Source organism: Gymnodraco acuticeps, unplaced genomic scaffold (genome assembly GCF_902827175.1).
Source record: "Gymnodraco acuticeps unplaced genomic scaffold, fGymAcu1.1, whole genome shotgun sequence".
Taxonomy (NCBI): Eukaryota; Metazoa; Chordata; class Actinopteri; order Perciformes; family Bathydraconidae; genus Gymnodraco; species Gymnodraco acuticeps.
In genome coordinates, this window is record NW_022992287.1 from 52,501 (window position 1) to 73,617 (window position 21,117).

At 42.4% G+C, this 21,117-nt stretch overlaps 1 protein-coding gene across 1 annotated transcript; it reads left to right on the forward strand.

Moving 5' to 3' along the window:
• The first annotated feature begins 6,816 nt into the window (after positions 1-6,816).
• Positions 6,817-20,674, forward strand: ctnnb1 (catenin (cadherin-associated protein), beta 1). The gene is made up of 17 exons (XM_034207657.1): positions 6,817-6,996; positions 13,133-13,183; positions 13,808-14,032; positions 14,162-14,415; positions 14,505-14,743; positions 15,096-15,297; positions 15,425-15,569; positions 15,703-15,806; positions 15,970-16,104; positions 16,264-16,467; positions 17,230-17,388; positions 17,584-17,703; positions 17,999-18,149; positions 18,624-18,745; positions 18,973-19,033; positions 19,340-19,590; positions 19,891-20,674. The coding sequence occupies exons 2-16, from the start codon at positions 13,171-13,173 to the stop codon at positions 19,552-19,554; spliced, it is 2,349 nt and encodes a 782-aa protein (XP_034063548.1). The 5' UTR covers positions 6,817-6,996; positions 13,133-13,170; the 3' UTR covers positions 19,555-19,590; positions 19,891-20,674.
• Positions 20,675-21,117: the final 443 nt, after the last annotated feature.

Here is a 21,117-nt window from a genome sequence, read left to right on the forward strand (position 1 = left end):
TTGCTTGAGTTGTCAGATTAATGTGGGCAAATTAAATAAATCAGTTCATATTTATTATTTAACACATAAATGAACGAGTAAGGTAAATGTATATCATTTTGTCCTCCTTTCGTGAATCCACCAGCTGCTTTAGCATGCAATACTGGCTGATATCATTTTAGCATTGCGAGATTTATGTTTTCAATGTTTATCCATCCAAACTAAACAACATCTGCTATGTCGTGACTAAAAATCACTATTTGAAATTGCACTTGCCCTGTAATTTCCCATTAAACTAACATTTGCTCTCTTGTGGCTTGTTTAAAATGATATCTTAGTTCATGATGATATGACAATAATAACGACAGTCGTTCGGGACATGCTGTGTGTGTGACACAAATGGCACATAAATCCAGATGTGACTGGCTTTAATGAGCAGCTGTTGACAATAATCCAGCTGATAAATGACTTTTAGAAGCTTTAAAGCCTCCAGCTCCACTATCTCTCTGCATGTGGAGTTTAATTTGAACATGACATCATGAGATGTAATGAAATATCGGGGAGCGGTGTTGTAGCTTAGTGCAGCAGCCGCATATTCACAGTGTCGTGTTGATTGAAATCATGGGCCTGGCCTCCCTCTCCCTCTGCAGATCTTGCATTAAATAAAGTGAAAAAATGGCAGTTAAATTATCGTTAAAACAGCTGTAAACAGAATATGTGGTCTTCCTCCTTTATGGGCTTGCTTTGCTAGTGGTCCCATCTTTGCATTGCAGTAAAGGTGTGATGGTTCTGCAAGAAATCTCAGCATGATTTTCCATATAGATCTATCGGTTTCAGCTGTTTTTTACTCCGAGACCCTCCGTTGCAGTGTGTTGCCTCCCTGTCTGCGCAGGAGAGTGCGGGATGGAGGACTTTTACCATGGCAACCACTAATGCAGTATAGACGCAGGGAGTGAGCCTCGGCTACCGCATAGAAGGCAGGTGAAATGTCATCCGGGCTGCTGTTTCAAATGAGCAAGTGCTGCTTTTGATGGTCAACTCTAAATCCCAGATGGCTCTGCTTTTGAAATGAGGTTCCTGTATTAGTTCAGCACCACTGCATCTTTTAGATATTCTGTTTCTTTTCAGCAGTTTGTAGATGGCTACAGAACCTCTCCACAACATGGCTTCCTATATTGCATTATGGCACCACTTCCTTTTTTTTCTATCTCAGCACTGCCAATATTGTCAAGTGTCTCCTTCACATTGTTTCCTATATCGGCTTATACTGCCCAATCCTCATAATCCTACTGTAGTCTGAGTCAAATATCAGGTTCCTGCAGTGTCCTCTCCCCCTCTACTAGGATGTGATTTCTGTATCCTCCCCTTCCTCCTCATCCTCCTCCTTACACACTGGATTACAACCGGGTGACTTTGAAAAATTGACAGCTAACAGGTTGGCGTTGAGTTTTGATTAACATCATTTTCTGGTTGATAACTTGTCATGTTTTTTTCGTCCACATTTTAAAAAAACAATTTCACCAGTTTCTTTTGTGAATAAGGTGATGGTTGGATGATGCAATGTTTGCATGTGATGTGTAAAATAAATGTTGCACTGAAGCAAACAGATATTACATTACATGTCATTGACATTTCAATTACCCAAAGCGACTTACATACATTCAGTACGGTGGACAATCCCCACAGGAGCAATTTGGGGTGAAGTGTCTTGCCCAGGGACACAACGACATGCTCAGGGACTTGAACTTGCTATCCCCTGATTCGAGGTCCAGCACACTCACCACTGAGCCACAGCCTCCCTATCATTGAATTCACAGACTTTTTTATGCTACGCCTCATTTTCGAAGTCTAAAGCAATGGAATCTAACATTATATTAATAACAAACCATATTTTGAGAAATAGGTGCAGTATACATTCACAGATTGACATCTACCTCTCTGCTGTTTATTTAAAAAAATGTTTGGGTGGCCCTACTGTGTGGGGGAAATGTTTTTCAAGAAGGGCATGAGTCACGAGAGTGTCAGTCTAAGACAAACGTTCCTTCCATGCGGCCGTGTCTTAAGCGCTTCCCTGACCTGCGCTGCTGTGTGCGTGTGTCCCTGTGTTTTGGAGGGGTGTTTGTTTTGTCTGCCCCTATGTATAGCTCTGTCCTGCCCCTTTCTTTCACAGTTAGAGAAAGGAACCACACCCCTCAGGCCTCGGCCTTGTGTAAGTGTGTGTGTGGCGTCCGTCTCTTGGGATTTTGGGACATCTATTGCAGTCACTGTTCCACAACAATAGCTTTGCAACTCCAAGTACATACCTCAACATAATAGAATAAACATAGGAAATTGTGTGGGTATAATATGATATACATGACGGTACACAGGACAAAAATACCCATATTTAGGAACACACTTTCTTTCTACACACATACAAACATCCATATAGGATGTTTTAAAGGAAACACACTCAAAGATAGAGGCGTGAGTGCACTTGCACATAAATTAAAGAAAATGGCACATGTGTCAATGCAAGCACACAAGATAGTGTATACACATGCGTATGTAAACACACCGAGTTGGCTTTAGCCAATAAGAATAGAGCTTGAGTGTGACCTGTGCTTCCCTTGTGAAAATAAACCCCCAGGGAGAGCAAACCCTGCCTGTTTTTATGTGTGTGTGTGTTATTTCTGTTATCCTGGGTTCTGTGTTATCATGGACTCGTCCTCTGTAACGCGAGAGCAGAAGGCACACACACACACACACACACACACACATACATTCCGTTTCCTCACAAGCATGCATTAAGCAGGTTGAGTGCTCAAGTCAGGATAATTGTTTGTTGTGTCAAGGTGGGTGGTGCAAGCTAGTAATTATGTATGCAATCCCCAATGGTTTGCTTATATGCACTGGTCTGTATTATAATTTGTAATCTGCTCTAGCGCACTTCTGTTTTTAATATATGAGACACACATTGAAAATATTTATTCAGTCAATATTAACACCTTGACAAGGTGTTAATATGAGTGTTGTCAGACCAGTTCTATGGACAAATTATGAAATATGAAGGCCTCATCCTTACCTCGATGAACACATTTATACGATACACTGATTACTTTTAAAGGGAAGTGACCTGCATGGTGCATGATGTTGGATAGCAGCCAAATATTACCAGCAAAGATGCACAATAATTAAATCAGTATGAAAAATACATCTAGAAACCAATCACATTTTCTGACTTCTTATATAAATGTTTATTGTACTGTAAATGAAGACAGATTTATACTGTATGAACCGGTTGTATGCACATGTGAAAAATGTGTCATTACAATCACATGCTTATTCGAAAATAGGCTGTCTTGATGTCCATACCAATCTGAATCTATCAATAAATTGCAGGTGTACATTCTCGTCCAGTGACCTCCTCACACTTCCATGAAGGAACATGGATCCAGCTGGAAGAATAGTGCGGTGTGGGCTCCCTGAAGCGGTGCAACGGCGGGTCATTGGAGAGCCACTGCAACGTGTTTGGGAACACAACAGTCCGCGTTATTTCAGCCCAGCCAGTTGGATGAAGGGCCATTTCACAGGCCTCATGGATTCATCTTTGGCAGGATCTCTCCTGGATCAAACAAAATGGATTTTTAACCTCATGTGTCCTTCAGCTTAGAGGTATTTTTGTTATAAACCAGGATAGAGAGGATTGAATCTGACCCATATTAAGGTAATCTTCACACACTTGTAAATGTTTTGGAACTGCCTCCCTATGAAAAGATAAGAAGTGTGTGTACAGGTAAGTACATTATGTAACATTATGTTCCTTTAATATATCATTCATTGCATACACAAATGCATTGATAGGACTCTGTCCAGTCTTTCCCCAATGCACCTTTTCAAAAATAAAATACTTTTAAATATTCAGTAGTGTTGTAGTTTTTTCCAACTTTACTTGATAGCCAACTGTGAAAAAATCAAAGTTTTATTCACACAAGTGGTATCTTTTTAAACGTGCAGATGTCATTATTACTGCATTTTGCTGTTCCCATTATGCTCTCTTCCCGCGCTTATTATGAACTGTTTATTATGTTAGCCTGAAATATTACCTAGTAAAATTTGACTGGAGCAGTGATTGATGAGTCTAAAAATAACAAGCATGGTGTAATTTTACATTTAATTACAATATATTTAGAAGCAGTATAGGCCTGGACATGTATGACTCGGGGGTCACAAAGAGAGGTACAGTATATGGGGACAGTGGTTCTGTCTAAACTTTATTGTAGGTCCAACTCTGTAACCGCAGTATTGCACCATTTCTTGAAACACTGTCAATCCTCCTCTGTCTTGGTTTAAAGGGACATTTTCACATGATTTATTTATTGGGCCTTTGGTATAAGTACCAGCAACGTGTGACAGAAATAACACGCAGTTCAGATTAATAATAAATGTGTCACAAAGACATTTACGTTTTGAAAGGTCTGTAAACAGTGGAGTAAAAGATGTCTGTGTTTTGATTTATGATGATTTAACACAGTTCCATCAGATACAACTCTACAATGTGCAATATAAATTCACTGGGGACTAATGAAATACTCTACTTTAAATATATACTCTTGTTTTTGTGCTGCACTAAATTCAAGATGGGGAACAATAAACTTGATATATGAATCGTAAAAAACAGTAATAATTAACATTTATGCTTTAAGAATAGTTTTGGAAGTGTTTTATTTCTAGAAATGGTTGAGGTTCACAGATTGACATGTTTAAAGGAATAAAAACAACATAAACACTGAAATACCAAAGAGTGCCCTTTTAAGTAGGATACACTGTATGGACAATTCATGTTCTCTATAGCTAGAAATTAGAGAAAATGTTCATGATATTAATTTTAACCACAACCCCACAGGTTTGTTAATATAATATGGGTGCATGCATTGCTAAAATTGTAAGTATTGAGAGGAGAAGTGTACATCTTATTCAATCAATTCATATTATATGCCTTATTTGAAATGATTTTGCTTGTTTTCTCACCATCTCACTATCTCCGCTGATATGTGTTTTGGAACACTATCAAAATATCTGCAACCCAGAGTGTTACATCATCCTGTGTACTGGAAGTCACTCACTGTGCCATGATGTCATACCTGTTTCTGTTTGGCTGTATCGGCATTCTTCTGTGAAATCACGTGACTACAGGAACCGAGCAATTTGATTTCACAAATCATGGCTGTATATCAAACTAACTGACTGCAGTAATTCCTGATGTGGTTTGAAAGCCATTAAAAATCAAATAAATCACTCTCAATTGCCATAATATTTCTATGTTGCAATCAAATGACGCAGTGTGGACTCATTCTAGGTCAAGTGTCACATATTTTGTTTACTCGTTTAATAAAATGCATATACTGTGTATCACATTCAGCACTGCTGCAATGACTGTTTTGAATGTGAGTTTAGGTTTCAGGTAACTTAGTCCACCCCCCAATCATCAATATTGGTTCATGAAATAGCCTGCCATATGACAGAGGACGATTTTACCTTTGTTTGCCATTCACATAGTTAGCTAGATTTAAGTGACAGTATAAAGGTAGCAAATGAACTGCTCTCTATATCTTTCATAACGCTGAGATTAAGGGACATAACACACCAGAGGACTTGTAATACATATTTAAATATCCTACGTGGCTCATCTACTAAGTTACTTATTATTGAGCCAAATAGAAAGTCATTTGAAAATGAATAGCCACAACTCTGTGATGTCAGACTAAAGGAGGGATCATACCACTCACTTGAAGGACCTTGGCGATGCCCATAGATCACTAATCATTTCTAATGCCTGAATCTGCTTTTCAATGAAGCCAAGACAAATGAATTGAACAGTAGTTTTTTTTTAGTAATGCATGCATTGTTTGATTATACATAATACACTGCCTGAACTCTTTTTCTCACAGTTAAAGCATGAAAACAGTTGTGATGAATCACTTCCTTGAAATATCCCCTTAACGTGTGAGATGCTATCTTATTCACAAACAAAGACATTTAGTTACAAACAAACAACTATTCACTGACAATCACTGACTCACACATTCCTCACTTACACAAGCCTGCTGACTGACTTTTCTTTGCCTGTAGGCTAATTCACAGGGTTTTGTTGAGGAATCTCTAAATGTACACACAAATTACACGAAATGAATGGCCAAAAGCACAAGGGCTAAACAAAGCCACTTCTCAAGACCACTGACATCTGACAGAGCTCCATTGTCTATTTATTGACTGGCAGTCTAATAAAAAATCTTGTTGAGTTTTTGATGTTTGCACTGTTCATTATTGTATCTCATGTTGTGACCCTTGCCATCCTCCAGCTACTTGAGTAATACAATGTATGGTGGCAAAAATGAAACCCTGACTTTGCCACTGAATTGGTGAAGTAGGCTATCTTTTTTGTACTTATTTTATATGGGTCAGCTGACAACTGGTTATATGAGTGATGCTGTTTTAATTGAAACTGTCACTGTTTCACAATATTCATAGTTGAGGGAAATTATGCGCTTTTTCACAGTCCAAGAGGTTTAATTTAGGGAAAAGGAATCGGATTTTCATTTTGTAGTCTACCGGAACTTCATTCAATTGTGTATCCATACTCGTGCCCTATACATTTATTGTGGCTTTCCTTACTTAAATAACTGAATTGACACTCACAACCAAGGCATGTGGTTATTGTTGAAGATAATCGAAGTAGATGAGTGTAAGAGTCATAGGAATTTCAAGCTTGGTCAGACTCAGATGTAAGTATCTATTTTATTCTAGCGCTCGGCAGGATATGAAACCACTGGAGGTGTTCTTCGGTCTATATAGATGCGCCGCCATCTTACATTTTCCAGTCACTGCTGTTCCGGCCAAGTCATTATTCACTGACTGCGGAGGGAGTGGACGAGGGCTCCCGCTGACGGTCGCCTTCACATTATCCTCGACTTTTTCCATTGCTGAGTGTTTTAACCCTGCAGGACCCGAGTGGACGGACTTGCTGTGTTGACAAGGGTAGGCTTCAACCTTAAAACTATCGGCTCCACTCAGTTTCTCCCTCTTCTCCTGTGCTGGTTTCCCCGCATGCCAGCAGGAATGGGGACTGTTGTTGTGTGCGGGCCGGTCGGGATGCTGCCGCAGCTAGCGAGCCAGCTGCTTTCACGGCAGATATTTGGGATACCAGCCACCGCCTAATGGGAACATACCTATTTCACAGACGATACTAATTTTACATTATTGTAGAGTGGTGTTGGGAAAGCTAAACAGTAGTTATCAATACGACCAATGTGTCCAATGGATTATTTTGTCGTTGCATTTTTTCAGGAATCGGGAGTTAACGCGGATGTTGTCGTTGCTTGTTTGAATAGTTACCGTTAGCGAACGTTAGCTACGGTTAGTTAGCTAAAGTACTATTAGCCCACTTGTGCTGCTGGACACATTCCTCCATTCTGACTCATGTTTGCTCGACTTCAGTTTCGCCTGTAAGTCGCTTGTTTTTGCAGCTGGTTTAGCGGAACAGACACCTAATGCGGGGTGAAGATACGCGCATGTAAAGGTCGCTATATGGTGGTTGTGTGTATAGTCCTACAAGTTAAAAACTACGTGAATTAACCTTCATTAAAGTCACACACTGGCGAGAAGAGTAGGCTACCGTTATTGCTAACATTTCACCAAGTTATTTGAAACTTCGTAAAACAGTTAAACTGTATCTTATATCGACCTCGCTGTGGAAAGAGTGGCATAATATTGTTATTTATTCAAGCCGTTTTTTAAGTCAATGGCCCGTGAGTGTGTTTTCCACTCGTCCTTTTAAACAAAGACCGACAAATTCCTCGCAGCCGCTGTGCTTCGGGAGGAAGGCGAGGAGGAGCCAGGGTGTGAAATCTGAGTCAGTGGTGTTGGAAAGTCAGGGGCAGCTGTGGGGGAGAGGGGGCCACGAACGTTTATCATCTGTATAGTTAAAAAGGGGATCTGTTTTTTGTTTTTTATTAAATGTGATATTGGATAATTGTGTCTCCGCATGGTCCCCTTGCCCAGCCAGATGTTTGCTTGGCTGCTACAGAGGGACAGGCGGGTCACTACTTAAAAACAAGTTATATAGGCTATTCCTATTCCGACCCTGTCGATACTGGGAACGATTTGTTGTATGTGTCTCAAAACGCATTCGTGGCTATATTTCCCACGCCATTGATTACGGTTTTATTGAAAAAAGTGAATGTGGGGACGATGTTGACCTCTCATCCAGCGGCCCCACATGGATTTAGTTACGGGTGCTCTGCAATGAAACAGCTTTTATTGTATTTATAAAATCACCTTTAATTATCCAATAGCACTATTCTCCATTGTTTTCACCCCCCACAAAAGTGTCAAACGTTGTGTTTTTCGTGTGGCCCCTGTGTGAAATCCCCGATCAGATTACACAATGGAACAAAACACCGACAAACCCGGCGTCTCGTCAGCAAAATGATCTTTCTTATTTGCGTTAACATTTTGAAGACGGAAGCGTGGGTGTAGGTTACATAGGAGACCGGTAGTGGTATTTCTGCGGTGATCCACTTGCACAAACACTATTACCTTGAACCTTTCTAGTGGTGTGACATTACCTAATACTGTAATTCTTCTCCTTTTTGTGCCTAACTGCATTTACGTAGTACTCCTAATGCAACATGTAGGTCGGGAGCACATTTTAAAATGTACAAATATATATGATTTTATTTATTTCTTTTAAAAATAAAATTAATTATCAAATTGTGTAAAATATATACAACGATTTTGTTAAACATATATTGGCGACAGATTATTTCCAAACCACTGACTTTTTTTTAGGAATGCATCTTTAAGGATTGTGTTTTTATTTTAATCTCAACCTTGTAAATAACCCCCCCCCCCCTCCTTTTTTATTTTGACATAACTGATTCTTATGTAAATTGTTAAGCACAACAGGGGAAAAGTCACCCTTGTGTAAAAGTTGTCTGGCTATTTCCTGCAGCTCCTGTTCCTCCATCAGTATCCATCATTTAGCAGTTGGACACAGAGCTCACACTGCAGCGGCTGCAGGCATGGAGCTCATTGTGTTGCTGTTGGCAGCAGCAGAAGAGTGCTGACCCTGCACATTACAGGATGGCTAACACCGAGCCGTGGCAGCCCCTCTCTCTTGTGCCGATAACACAGCTGGTTTGGTTCATTAGCTCATATGGATGTATTGAGCTCGGTGTTTTTTTTTCCACCAGAGGAAACGGACTGTCAGGATTTGAGATGGATGTATCTCTTTTGAAGTTCTGTTTTCAATAATAAAAAACAAATTATTCAACTCAAGCTTAGTGTATTTTTAACACAATAATTTCGTAGTTATATAAATGCCACAGCATGCTGGGAAGAGGCTGTACGGTTGAGCCAAAGATGTCCGCAGGGCAAAATGCACTTTGGAGGAAGTCTTCGTAAACTGATTAATTATTTGAATGGTAATATGAGAATTTCTTCTTTGTACAAGGTAAACCTTGAGGCTCAAGCAAACTCACTTTGTTGCTCAAGTTTGCTGACAGAAGCCTTTTTTTTACATTTCTAGAGAAACTGGGAGTGGGGAGTTATGTGCTTACCTGCTTTGAATTCCTATGAATACATGGATATGCTTTTGAAACCTCCTTTGATTGTTTTTATTAGCGATGTGATTTCTAGGGTTACTGCATTCCCTATTTCATCGGATAAAAGGTGTTTAGAAGTGCAAGATTTCCCACATGGCTTACATATTCATTTCACACTTGCTTAGCTAGCTTCTGATGTGTTAATTTAATTGGTTAAAGTTTGTCCTATTGGTCTGTAGGTGTCACTGTGGACCTGTACTAACCTACTAGTAACCTCCTACTTTTAGTGGGGTCTGGAATGAAGTCATATTGTGATAGTTGCCTGGACTCTGTCTGCCTAATCCTAATGAGCTGCACTGTGTGCGATGTAGCATGATCTACATGTGGGGAATCCGGAGTGCCCTATGGTTCCTGCCATAGGATGCACATGAAGTCTCTTGCAGGAAATACATGTTCCTGATGGTTATAATAACAGGTCCTAGCTGTGCCTCGTCCAGCTTTATCTACAACTGTTTGAGTTATATTCACTGTGCTCTAGATAGATTCAGCCTATTGACTGCATTGGTCCCCTTTTCTGTTCTGTGAGGCGGCATAACCCAAACCCCCTCCTCCCAACAGTAGTTACTTACACATAGTACTCTCTGGCTCTCCATGTGAACATCGTGTTATTCATTACTATATTGAGGGCAGGGTAGCGGACAGAAGTACACTATTCCTGGCAGTTTGTCCTGGAACAGTAGGTCTGTCATTTGAGTGTTGACCTGGGCCAGTAGTTCTGTGAGTACGCTTCGCTTCATAAAGTTGTGTGTGCGTGTGAGCATGCACTTTACTCCCCATCTACATTTACATCCTTGTGGTCCAAGCTGAAAAACAGCTTCTTTGATGGGTCTCTCCAAGCATGGCTACATGTGACATTCTGTTTATTCTTTTCATCCCACATGCTGCGAAGGACTGTAACTGGTGTGTCACTCATTAGTCATCTGGTTTCAATTGGATGGATTTTGAGTCGACCGGGCACGGCTCTATAATAGATTTCACATCTGGCTTCAAAGAACCTCTGGTTCAGAGTTTCTTTGGGCAAGCTGTGAGCCTGATGTCAAGAAACGTTTACTGTAAATAGTTGTTTTTGTGTTTACTGTAAATAGTTGTTTTTGTGTTTTGACACTCGGAGCCTGACCGTTAAGATAAGGCTGCCGTTTGTCCTTTGCAATTGGAGACCAGACTTTTTTTTTTGTTTGCCTTTTTAAGAAATCACTGGCTCAGTTTCCAATGCCAGATGTGAATGATAAATGGGTCCAATGTGCCCTTTGATTGTACGTTTGATTTGTGTGCAGCGCTGTATGGGACATATGGCTCCCATTAAGCCAGGCCTAGGTTATGTGAGGGCAGGCCTGCAGAGCTCGGAGGATGGTGTGTGAACAGTGAATTAGAGTTGGTGCGCTCGTGGTTGCAAGCTACAGTCTTGGAGCCTGACTCAAGATTTAGTTTTAATGACACAGCTGAGCTCGGGTGGTGTGGAAGGAGGAGGGAAGTCATTCCGGGCAGTAGTTTAGTTATCATCGAGTGTATTTTGCATTTTTGGCACCATTTAAAGTCATGCGATCGTGCCAGACTGAGCCACTACATGCTGTGTGTTTCTATACGTCCACTTGTTTAAAGGGCGTTTAGTCTGCTCTTGTGCTTTGTTTTCATTTGACTCAGGGTTATCTATTTCTTTTCAAGTACAACTTTATATTTAAACTTTCTTTTACACAAGTCTCCAAAAAAGCGATTGTCTTTGCTGTTGAATGATCATAAATATCTGTTTGTAAGCTTCTCAAACAGACTATATTAAATCTTAGCAGGACACTCAAACTGTTAGCAAAGACTTAATAACGCAAGGTGACTCAAAGGTCAATAACTGTAAACTCTGCAAGCCACAGTGTGCAGCCTACCTTTTTGTTTTTACAAAGATCCTTGGAGAACATCTGTATATTTTGACTTTGTTTTTATTGCTGAGAGAAGCTAGTATCTACTGAAACAATCACACACGTCTCCATCAGCCCGTTTACCGCCAGCAGCTCTCACTGGTATCTCAGAAGGGGTGTCGCCCTGATCTCGTGCCCTTAACATCATGACTTCATGTTAATGCGCTGACTGGCAGAATGTTGAATGTCCTGCACAGTACCAATCATTACCACAATAATTGTCTCTTTCAGAGTTGCGTTTTTCCATTGCGCTTCAATTATAACCTCCACAATCAGAAATCATTTCCCTACATTGAAGTGTCAGTACGTCTTTCTGAATGATCACACAGAACTCTGAAATATCAAATGATACTTTTCGTTGCCATTTAAAAAAACACCCAAATCCTTGTTGTAGCCGTCCCTTCGTCTGACCTCTCGCGCCGTGCAGCGGCACGTGGCTGCTCAGAACTTTGAACTGACGTACACTGTTGATGATAAAAACCAAAGTTGTCTCGTTATGAGTTGATCACATTAGCTCATAGCAAACAGACGCACGGTCAGGCTCATCATTATGTTCTCCGGGACTGCGGTTGCTATGCCAGGCAACAGCATCAATGTTGGAAGCAGTTCATGATAGAAATGTTTTCTCCACATCGTATCCGTCACATTAACGTAGCCTTTAATAAAGGCTTTTGGAAAGAACGTGTAGCCTTGTATATTCTGTTGACTGTAGAGGATGAAGAACACACGTACTGCGTGGGCAGGTCTAGTTTTAACTCGGGTTAGTTCACTGCAGGAAAGTCTGTCTCGTTGTTAGTCACTGTACTTTCTCTAGTAAGGTAGGATCTGTTCATGACTCCTTTGTTGCCACACTCTTACCTTCCCTCTGTTTAGTTTCATAGCATGTCCTGACTATGAGCTGTGATTGAAAAGGATTTGGTCTCCATTTCCTGTGTTATTCATCATGGAATAACCACAGATGTACTTTCGCAAGGGCTTAAAAAAGATTACAGATATACAGCCCTTGTTTCTGTCTCATTTTAGCCAGGGGTTTTCTTCTGCATTTTCCCATTTCCTGGTATTTAGTTTGTATTATTGTCAAAACATGTATCCTTGGGTACGAGTTGGAAATACCTCTGATTACATTTCCCTTGTTTTCCCCCTGGCTGAATCCCCTCTCCCTCGCTCTACCTCTCTCCTGCCATCGCCAGTGTTTACTTTCCTGCAGAGTGGTTTCAGCTTCAAAGCCAGTGTAGGAATGCGTATGCCCCCCCCCCCTGCCTCTTTTCTCCCCACCCAGCAATGCTCCACTTCCCCTGTCCTTCCTCACCTAAATAGTTGATAGCCTCAGCACCTAATGCTGGCTTTGTGTGTGGCCTGCTGCTGTTTCCATGCATGGCTTTAACACAAGAAGACATCCAAGGAAGGGAGTAGGCAGGAAGGAAGGAAGGCACTGGAAAGTCACTTGCCTGCACCATTTGCTTTTTCAACAACACTGCCGTTGATTCTAGTAATTCATATCTTGATGTTAAATGTGATGTTTAGCTAGAAGGAAAGAGTGTAGGCTTGATGGAAGGGCGAGATGCTGCAGAGGCCCTTTGACTGACTGCTTCCCCCTTTCAGATCAGGAAGCTGTGTCGGCCACGGATTGAGAAAGGAACATGGCTTCCCAGGGTGAGTAAATAGTTTTCAGACCTCTTTCACCTCCTTGCTCTCACTAGCTCCGGTTTCATCATTTTCTCTGCATCTCTCTCGCACAAGCACACACTAGTATTACATGTGTTAAAGCTTGCAGCATTTCAAAGTGAACGGCCTCTTCTCCTGGCCCAGATGTATGTTCTCATTAGAGCAAAGTGAATTAGTTATTGATTTGAATTGGAAACTCAGAGCACATGTAAAGCCAAACGTTATGGTTGAAGGGACTGGTACATCACTGTTTTAAGTCTAAACCTTTGGGGAAAGAATGGCGCAGGGTTAGGAATCAATTAATAGCAGTGACAATGTCCTTAATTAGGTCTACATTTAAACTAAAACTGGATTAACCTGTGATTATACTTCCTGGAAACATTGTGTAGACATTGTTGGCTTTGAACTCGAGTTGTGCGTGGAAATTACAAAGCTGACAAACAGTTTTCTGCATTGTGATTGTAGTAAAAAATAAACAAGAATTGAACCTGAAGTACCAAATTGCACACGGTGTACTCCTTTTATACTCGGCTACTTCATACATGGTTAGACTGACTTTTCTAAATGTGTTTTGTGGTTGCAAGTTTTCCTAATGATTTCTTCTGGTTCCAGCTGATCTGATGGAGCTAGACATGGCCATGGAGCCAGACCGTAAGGCCGCAGTCAGTCACTGGCAGCAACAGTCTTACCTGGATTCAGGCATCCATTCAGGGGCCACCACCACTGCCCCCTCCCTCAGTGGGAAGGGCAACCCCGAGGAAGATGATGTGGACAACCAGGTCATGTATGAGTGGGAGCAGGGCTTCAACCAGAACTTCGCTCAGGAACAAGTCCAAGGTAGGTCATGATACTGGATACTATGTTAACCATTCGAGGAGAAGACAGTTTACCGCACATAAGACATGCATGGCCAAAATAGCAGCTTGAATTCCAATATAACAGAACCACTGTGCCTCTGATCTGCAGACATAGATGGTCAGTACGCCATGACGCGTGCCCAGCGGGTGCGTGCAGCAATGTTCCCTGAGACCCTGGAGGAGGGCATGCAGATCCCCTCCTCACAGTACGACTCAGCGAACCCCACCAACGTGCAGAGGCTGGCCGAGCCCTCGCAAATGCTCAAACACGCTGTGGTCAATCTGATCAACTACCAAGACGACGCCGAGCTGGCAACCAGAGCCATCCCAGAACTCACCAAACTGCTCAACGATGAGGACCAGGTAGTTGCCCATGACAACTGTGGCTCAGTATTGGCTCTGAATTGTTGTTTTTATTTTTCCTTTCCTAACATTGTGCCCGTCTGCTCCAGGTCGTAGTAAACAAAGCGGCGGTGATGGTCCACCAGCTCTCAAAGAAGGAAGCTTCCCGCCACGCCATCATGCGCTCCCCTCAGATGGTGTCTGCCATCGTCAGGACCATGCAGAACACAAACGACGTGGAGACGGCTCGCTGCACCGCAGGGACACTGCACAACCTGTCCCATCACAGAGAGGGCCTGCTGGCGATCTTCAAGTCTGGAGGAATACCAGCTCTAGTTAAAATGCTTGGGTATGTGAAAGCAGTGTGGAGGAACTCGTTTCTTGTATATCCATTTATTTGTACCTATCAATACAGGAAGGCAGGGTCCTGTGTGCTAGGGTGTTGCCACTGTCTGTGAATTGTAACAAATATTGTTATGATTTTGACGAGAGTATTTTGGAAACACAAGCACCATTTTGATTTGTCTTAAATGGCTACCTTATGATACAGTTTCCCATCAATTGTGATAGAAACTGGCATTACACTCAACAAAGGCAGAGCATGTGGAGAGGAAGGACCCTTTGAGGAGCTAATCCAATCAGTTTGTAGTTGTGATTATTTCCCAGTGGGACAGTAATCTAATAAGATGTTTGTTCTGCAGTTCACCAGTGGACTCTGTCCTGTTCTATGCCATTACCACCCTCCACAACCTCCTCCTGCACCAGGAAGGAGCCAAGATGGCTGTCCGTTTAGCTGGGGGTCTGCAGAAAATGGTGGCTCTGCTCAACAAGACCAACGTCAAGTTCTTGGCAATCACCACTGACTGTCTCCAGATCCTGGCCTATGGAAACCAGGAAAGCAAGGTGAGGAGTCAGATGTGCTAAATGTGTATACATGTTGCTTTATTATGTGTACGATCATCCACCGGTGGTACATTGATCTCAGTTTGGTACATGCACTAACCTTGTTGTGCTCTCTCCTCTTGTGTAGTTGATCATCTTGGCCAGTGGTGGCCCCCAGGCATTGGTCAACATCATGAGGACTTACACCTATGAGAAGCTGTTGTGGACCACAAGCCGTGTTCTCAAAGTTCTGTCGGTGTGCTCCAGTAACAAGCCGGCCATCGTAGAAGCCGGTACGTTTGGCCTCTTAACATTTAAAGTCAATATCATTACACGTATACATTCCTTTTTAGTTTTATAGTGGTTTTTCCCACATGGGCTACTAAATAATAAATACATGTATTCCATCTTCTTCCCTCCGTCCAGGAGGCATGCAGGCTCTGGGACTCCACCTGACAGACCCCAGCCAGAGACTGGTGCAGAACTGCCTCTGGACGCTCAGGAACTTATCAGATGCTGCCACCAAACAGGTGATGAGAGAAGCCTCAGGAGTATATGTTTGTCCACTTCCCTCTGTGCTCATTTAAAAAGCATTTCTCAGCAGACAGATTATAAACGTGTATGTATTCATCTTACTGACAAGCTCTTGATATTGTGCCTTCATGCTAACTTCACAATTGTGTCTGTCTCCAGGAGGGGATGGAGGGTCTCTTAGGGACTCTGGTGCAGCTGCTCGGCAGTGACGACATTAATGTGGTGACATGTGCTGCTGGCATCCTGTCTAACCTGACCTGCAACAACTACAAGAACAAGATGATGGTCTGCCAGGTGAGAACACGCATTCATGAACTGTTTTCAAATTCTCTCATCTGAGCATTTTCACCAGATTGCATCCTATATGTAGTAAAAATGCAAGATTTCTAAGCTAAAATATATTTTACATTTAATATTATCCACCCAATAAAAGTGACATCATGCCATCTGTAGGTTGGAGGTATCGAGGCGTTAGTCCGCACAGTGCTTCGGGCCGGAGACAGAGAAGACATCACAGAACCAGCTATTTGTGCGCTGCGTCACCTCACATCGCGACACCAGGACGCTGAGATGGCCCAGAACGCTGTCAGACTGCACTACGGCCTGCCCGTGGTGGTCAAGTTACTGCATCCACCATCACACTGGCCCCTCATTAAGGTACACACACAACCACTAAAGCTGTGTTTCCTGTCTTTATTTTAAATCTCATTGTTTAGCTCCATCTAATGTATTTACAGCACTTAGTGGATCTGTTTTTGACTGAGTGTGTGTGTACACGTGTGTGTGTGTGTTTGTGTAATTTTGCGTTTGTGTGTATTGTGTTTGTTTCCCGGGGAAAACCCTCACGAGAAACACCGGCTGTTGTTATGCCTGCTGTGACGTTAAGTTACTCCGTCCTCCGCTTGTAATTATGCCGAAGCTTCAAACTTGTATTTATCATCTGAATTTGCCGAAACAAGTTTAATATTCTGAAAGCCAAGACTTTGTTTAATTAAAATCAGATGAAAACAAACTGTAACGGACCCTGCCGTGTTCTCTATGATAACTATACTCTTACATTCATAATGTCAGCCGGAGGGAGGGGCGGCGGCGCTGCGGAAGAGCAGATTGCGAGGGAGAGGTGCCTGTCTTCGTCCCTTTACAAGCTTCAAAAATGTATTTATCGTGTGATTTTGGAAATAAAAGTTTCATATTCTGAAAGCCAAGACTTTGTTTATTTAAAATCAAACAAAACACCCGAACCCCGAAAAAATAGTTTTTTACGTAAATCCACGTTTATTTTGAAATGAGCCGTTGCGACTTCCGACTGATTTCGATAGAGCGGGTCACATATATTATTTAAAGTTATAATTGTTCTGCCTAGTTGACATTTAAAAAAGGCTTAATTGACATGATTATGTAAATGTGTCCGTCTCTCAGGCCACAGTGGGTCTGATCCGTAACCTGGCTCTGTGCCCTGCCAACCACGCTCCTCTGAGGGAGCAGGGGGCCATCCCCCGGCTGGTCCAGCTGCTGGTCCGAGCCCACCAGGACACACAGAGACGCACCAGCATGGGAGGCACGCAGCAGCAGTTTGTGGTGAGCACACACACTCGGAGACACTTTGAACACACACCTTCACAATAAACATGAACATGATTTATTGGACATTGGCTCATTTATTTATTTGGCTCATGGTCATGTTGTGGAGCACAAGCATCACTGCTGATCTTGGAGAGTGCTGAAGAGCTGTCTACATTAGTACCCTAACTCATTGAGTGTTTGTGTCATCAGGAGGGAGTTCGTATGGAGGAGATCGTGGAGGGCTGCACAGGAGCGCTCCACATCCTGGCCAGAGACGTGCACAACAGAATAGTCATCAGAGGACTCAACACCATTCCACTCTTTGTTCAGGTAAGACGAAAGTTATTCAAATGAAATAATATTAAAAAAGTGTGGCTTTCTAACTGTGATGTGCTCTTAGGAAATATTAACATTTAGTTATGTAAATGATTTTACCTATCATTTTTGATTGACTAGAGAAACTGTGAAAATATAAATATTAAAGTCATGGCAGTTAATAAAAAACAAAAACGTTACATTTGTTGTACCACCTGTCGTGCTTGAAACTCTGCTTATCGCCTCCTTTCAGATAACATGTGAGTACTGTGGAGGCTGATCGTTGTGTGTTTGTCCTGTTTGTGTGCAGCTGTTGTATTCTCCCATTGAGAACATCCAGCGCGTGGCAGCAGGCGTCCTGTGTGAGCTGGCCCAGGACAAAGAGGCCGCCGAGGCCATCGAGGCTGAGGGAGCCACCGCCCCGCTCACAGAGCTATTGCACAGCCGCAACGAAGGAGTCGGTATGTTCACACACACCTTCTAGATGAGGGCTACGCTATACAGTGATGCAAATTAGTCGCTTTTCGGCGCCTCCCGCTTTTTTAATGCTGATTTGGGTGACTGTGTCATTCGTGGAGAACCGAAGAGTGAGCAGAGGTTGAGTTCAATCATTTGTACGGCCCTCGGAGGATGTTGTAAAAATTGAAAGGAAAAAGGTTCCCATAACTTAACATCTCTGTCTCCTATTGATCTGAGTATATTATAAATATCAGTTAATTGAAGCATTATAGCACAGGCCTTTGTCAGATGGTATATTACTCTGTTTTTTTTCTGCTTCGAATAGTTCTCTCTTTTTTCACCATACCTGTGTTTGCATCACTGACTGTAGCTGTTTGCATGTTCAGAATAGCCAGTCCAGCTGAGAAATGCTGGCGTTTTGATTCTCATCACCACGGTAGCGGTTTGCCTAACCTGTAAACCCTCATCTCCCTCAGCCACCTACGCTGCAGCAGTTCTGTTCCGCATGTCAGAGGACAAACCCCAGGACTACAAGAAACGCCTCTCAGTAGAACTCACCAGCTCGCTCTTCAGGACAGAACCCATGGCCTGGAACGAGGTACGAAGCCCCAGAATCCCCTCTGTTTTCTAACTGCTAAACTACAGGTTTTTAAAGCGTAAGGCAGGCCTCCAACCCTGTGCTAAATGTATATCATTAGTCAAAACACAGGTGCTTGTGCAGCAATTTCGATTTTAAAATGAATAATAAAAGCCTGAATAACTCGTTGGTCTTAACAAAAACTGCTGGCACCCGGCTTACCCTTTCCCCTCTTTATTTCTCTGCAGACCGGAGACCTGGGACTGGACATCGGAGCTCAGGGAGAGCCTCTGGGCTACAGACAGGAAGGTGAGTCACCTCTTTAGTTTCTCCATTCCTCCAGCACTAACCACTTGAATTGGCTCTGGACCAGACAAATAAAAACAAAGGCGTACAGTTTGTAGATGTGTTGAGGAACACTTTGGCCACTGCAGATGAATCTCTGGTGGTTTCAGTTGAAAGCGCCTCACTGATTTGTTTGTGTTGTGTGCTGGAGGACGGACGTTGTGTTGTTTGATTGATAATACTACTGTGTGAAGGCTTGGTTTGTTAACATGCTTCTAACAACTGCTCTGCTCCCCCTGCCTCTCCTCCACCCAATCCTTCCTCCCCCAGACCCCAGCTACCGTTCCTTCCACTCTGGGGGTTACGGAGCAGACTCAATGGGCATGGAGCCCATGATGGACCATGACCTGGTGGGGGTCCACCACCCCGGCCAGGACTACCCCCCTGTCGAGGGGCTGCCTGACCTGGGACACGCCCAGGAGCTGATCGAGGGCCTGCCGCCCGGCGACTCCAACCAACTGGCCTGGTTCGATACCGACCTGTAAATACCAAGACCAACATTACACTACACTTTGTACTAGGTAAGATCGTCCTCCCAGCAGCGCTGTGTTCACAGAAGAGCGAGAGGCATTTTTTGGGATGTAGAAGCATGGTGGGAGGTTTTCCTGTCTGGATGAAATGGGGGGTCGGGACTCGCTCACTGATGAGGCTGCTGCATGTTCAGACTGCTCCTAATTACAAAGCTGTGTGATGTGGTGTGTGTGACGTTTGATCTGTGTGTGCGGTCGTCACCAAATCCTGTGCCCTGTCTCCTTCCTCTCACCTCTGGTTTTCCCCTCATTCCTGCTTTCTTCTTCTAACGCTTTCTCCTCCCTTTGCAGCTGTATCATGTGATCTGGATGAACCTGCATCGTGATTCGCCCATATGGAGGAGGCGGGTTTTCAGAAAGTGCCTGAAGGAGACTCAACAACAGCAAGCAGAGTTTCTGTCTATGGAAACTCCATTGGGACAAACTAGATTTAAGTGCGGTTCTGTTCTCTCAGCCTGACGGAGGGCTGACTTCAAATCCTGACGTGACACGGATTTTATTGTCAACAGTTTTTGAAAAACCCTTTTTATGTACTTTTGTTTTATCATTTTTACTTCATTTGGTCGTTTTACTTTTTTTTATTATTTTCTCAAGTCTGTAAGGTACAAACTGACTAGCTTGCTTTTTTTCATTACCCTGAATTATGATATTCATCTCTTGTTTTTGCGGTTCCTTGTATTTTAAGTCTCTGGTAGTGTTGAGGTTTTTTTTTAGTGGTAATGCTCCATCCAAGAAAATAATCTGATGACATTTTAAAAGGTGTCCAAACACTAAAGTTAATCAGTTGAATTGTATTCTGATGATCAAGTGTAACATTGTGTAGCTTTTGTATAAAAAAAAACATGAATTTGAAATCATGGTCCAAATATCAAGCTATTTTCTTGCTTTAAAGATGGACACTGATGTGTCTCTGCTGTTCCAAAGGGGGTGTAGCTGACCTAGCTGGATGGGTGTGGCTGTGGAATGATGGGGAGGAGGAGGGCTCTTATTGGTCTGCTGTTACTAAGGGGTGGGGTAGTGGGAGGAGCTGGTTGCTGTAGCCTGCTGTGTTCTGAAACAATAAAATGGACTGTCATTTCACCTGGACCCCTCTTGTCTCATTTCACAAACACTTCCTTCACTGGTTCTTTATCTGAGCCGGTGCCTAGCTGCTGAAGTTGTTAAAGCGTAAACAGTTGACTAGCTAACTGTTAATCTGACCAGGAAGTAGCTAAGTGTTAGCCATGATAGGTGTCAGTATTATGACATAATATACTATCACGTTTCTTTGTCTTTCAGTTGTTTTGACTTGATATTTTCAATAATCTATACTATTTCTATTTTTTTCTTTTGGATATTTACGACATACTACAACTATTGTGTTTTCAGATTTGTTTAACATACACTGAACAAAAATATAAATGCAACACTTTTGTTTTTGCTCCCATTTTTCATGAGATGAACTCAAAGATCTAAAACATTTTCTATATACACAAAATAACCATTTCTCTCAAATATTGTTCACAAATCTGAAATAAT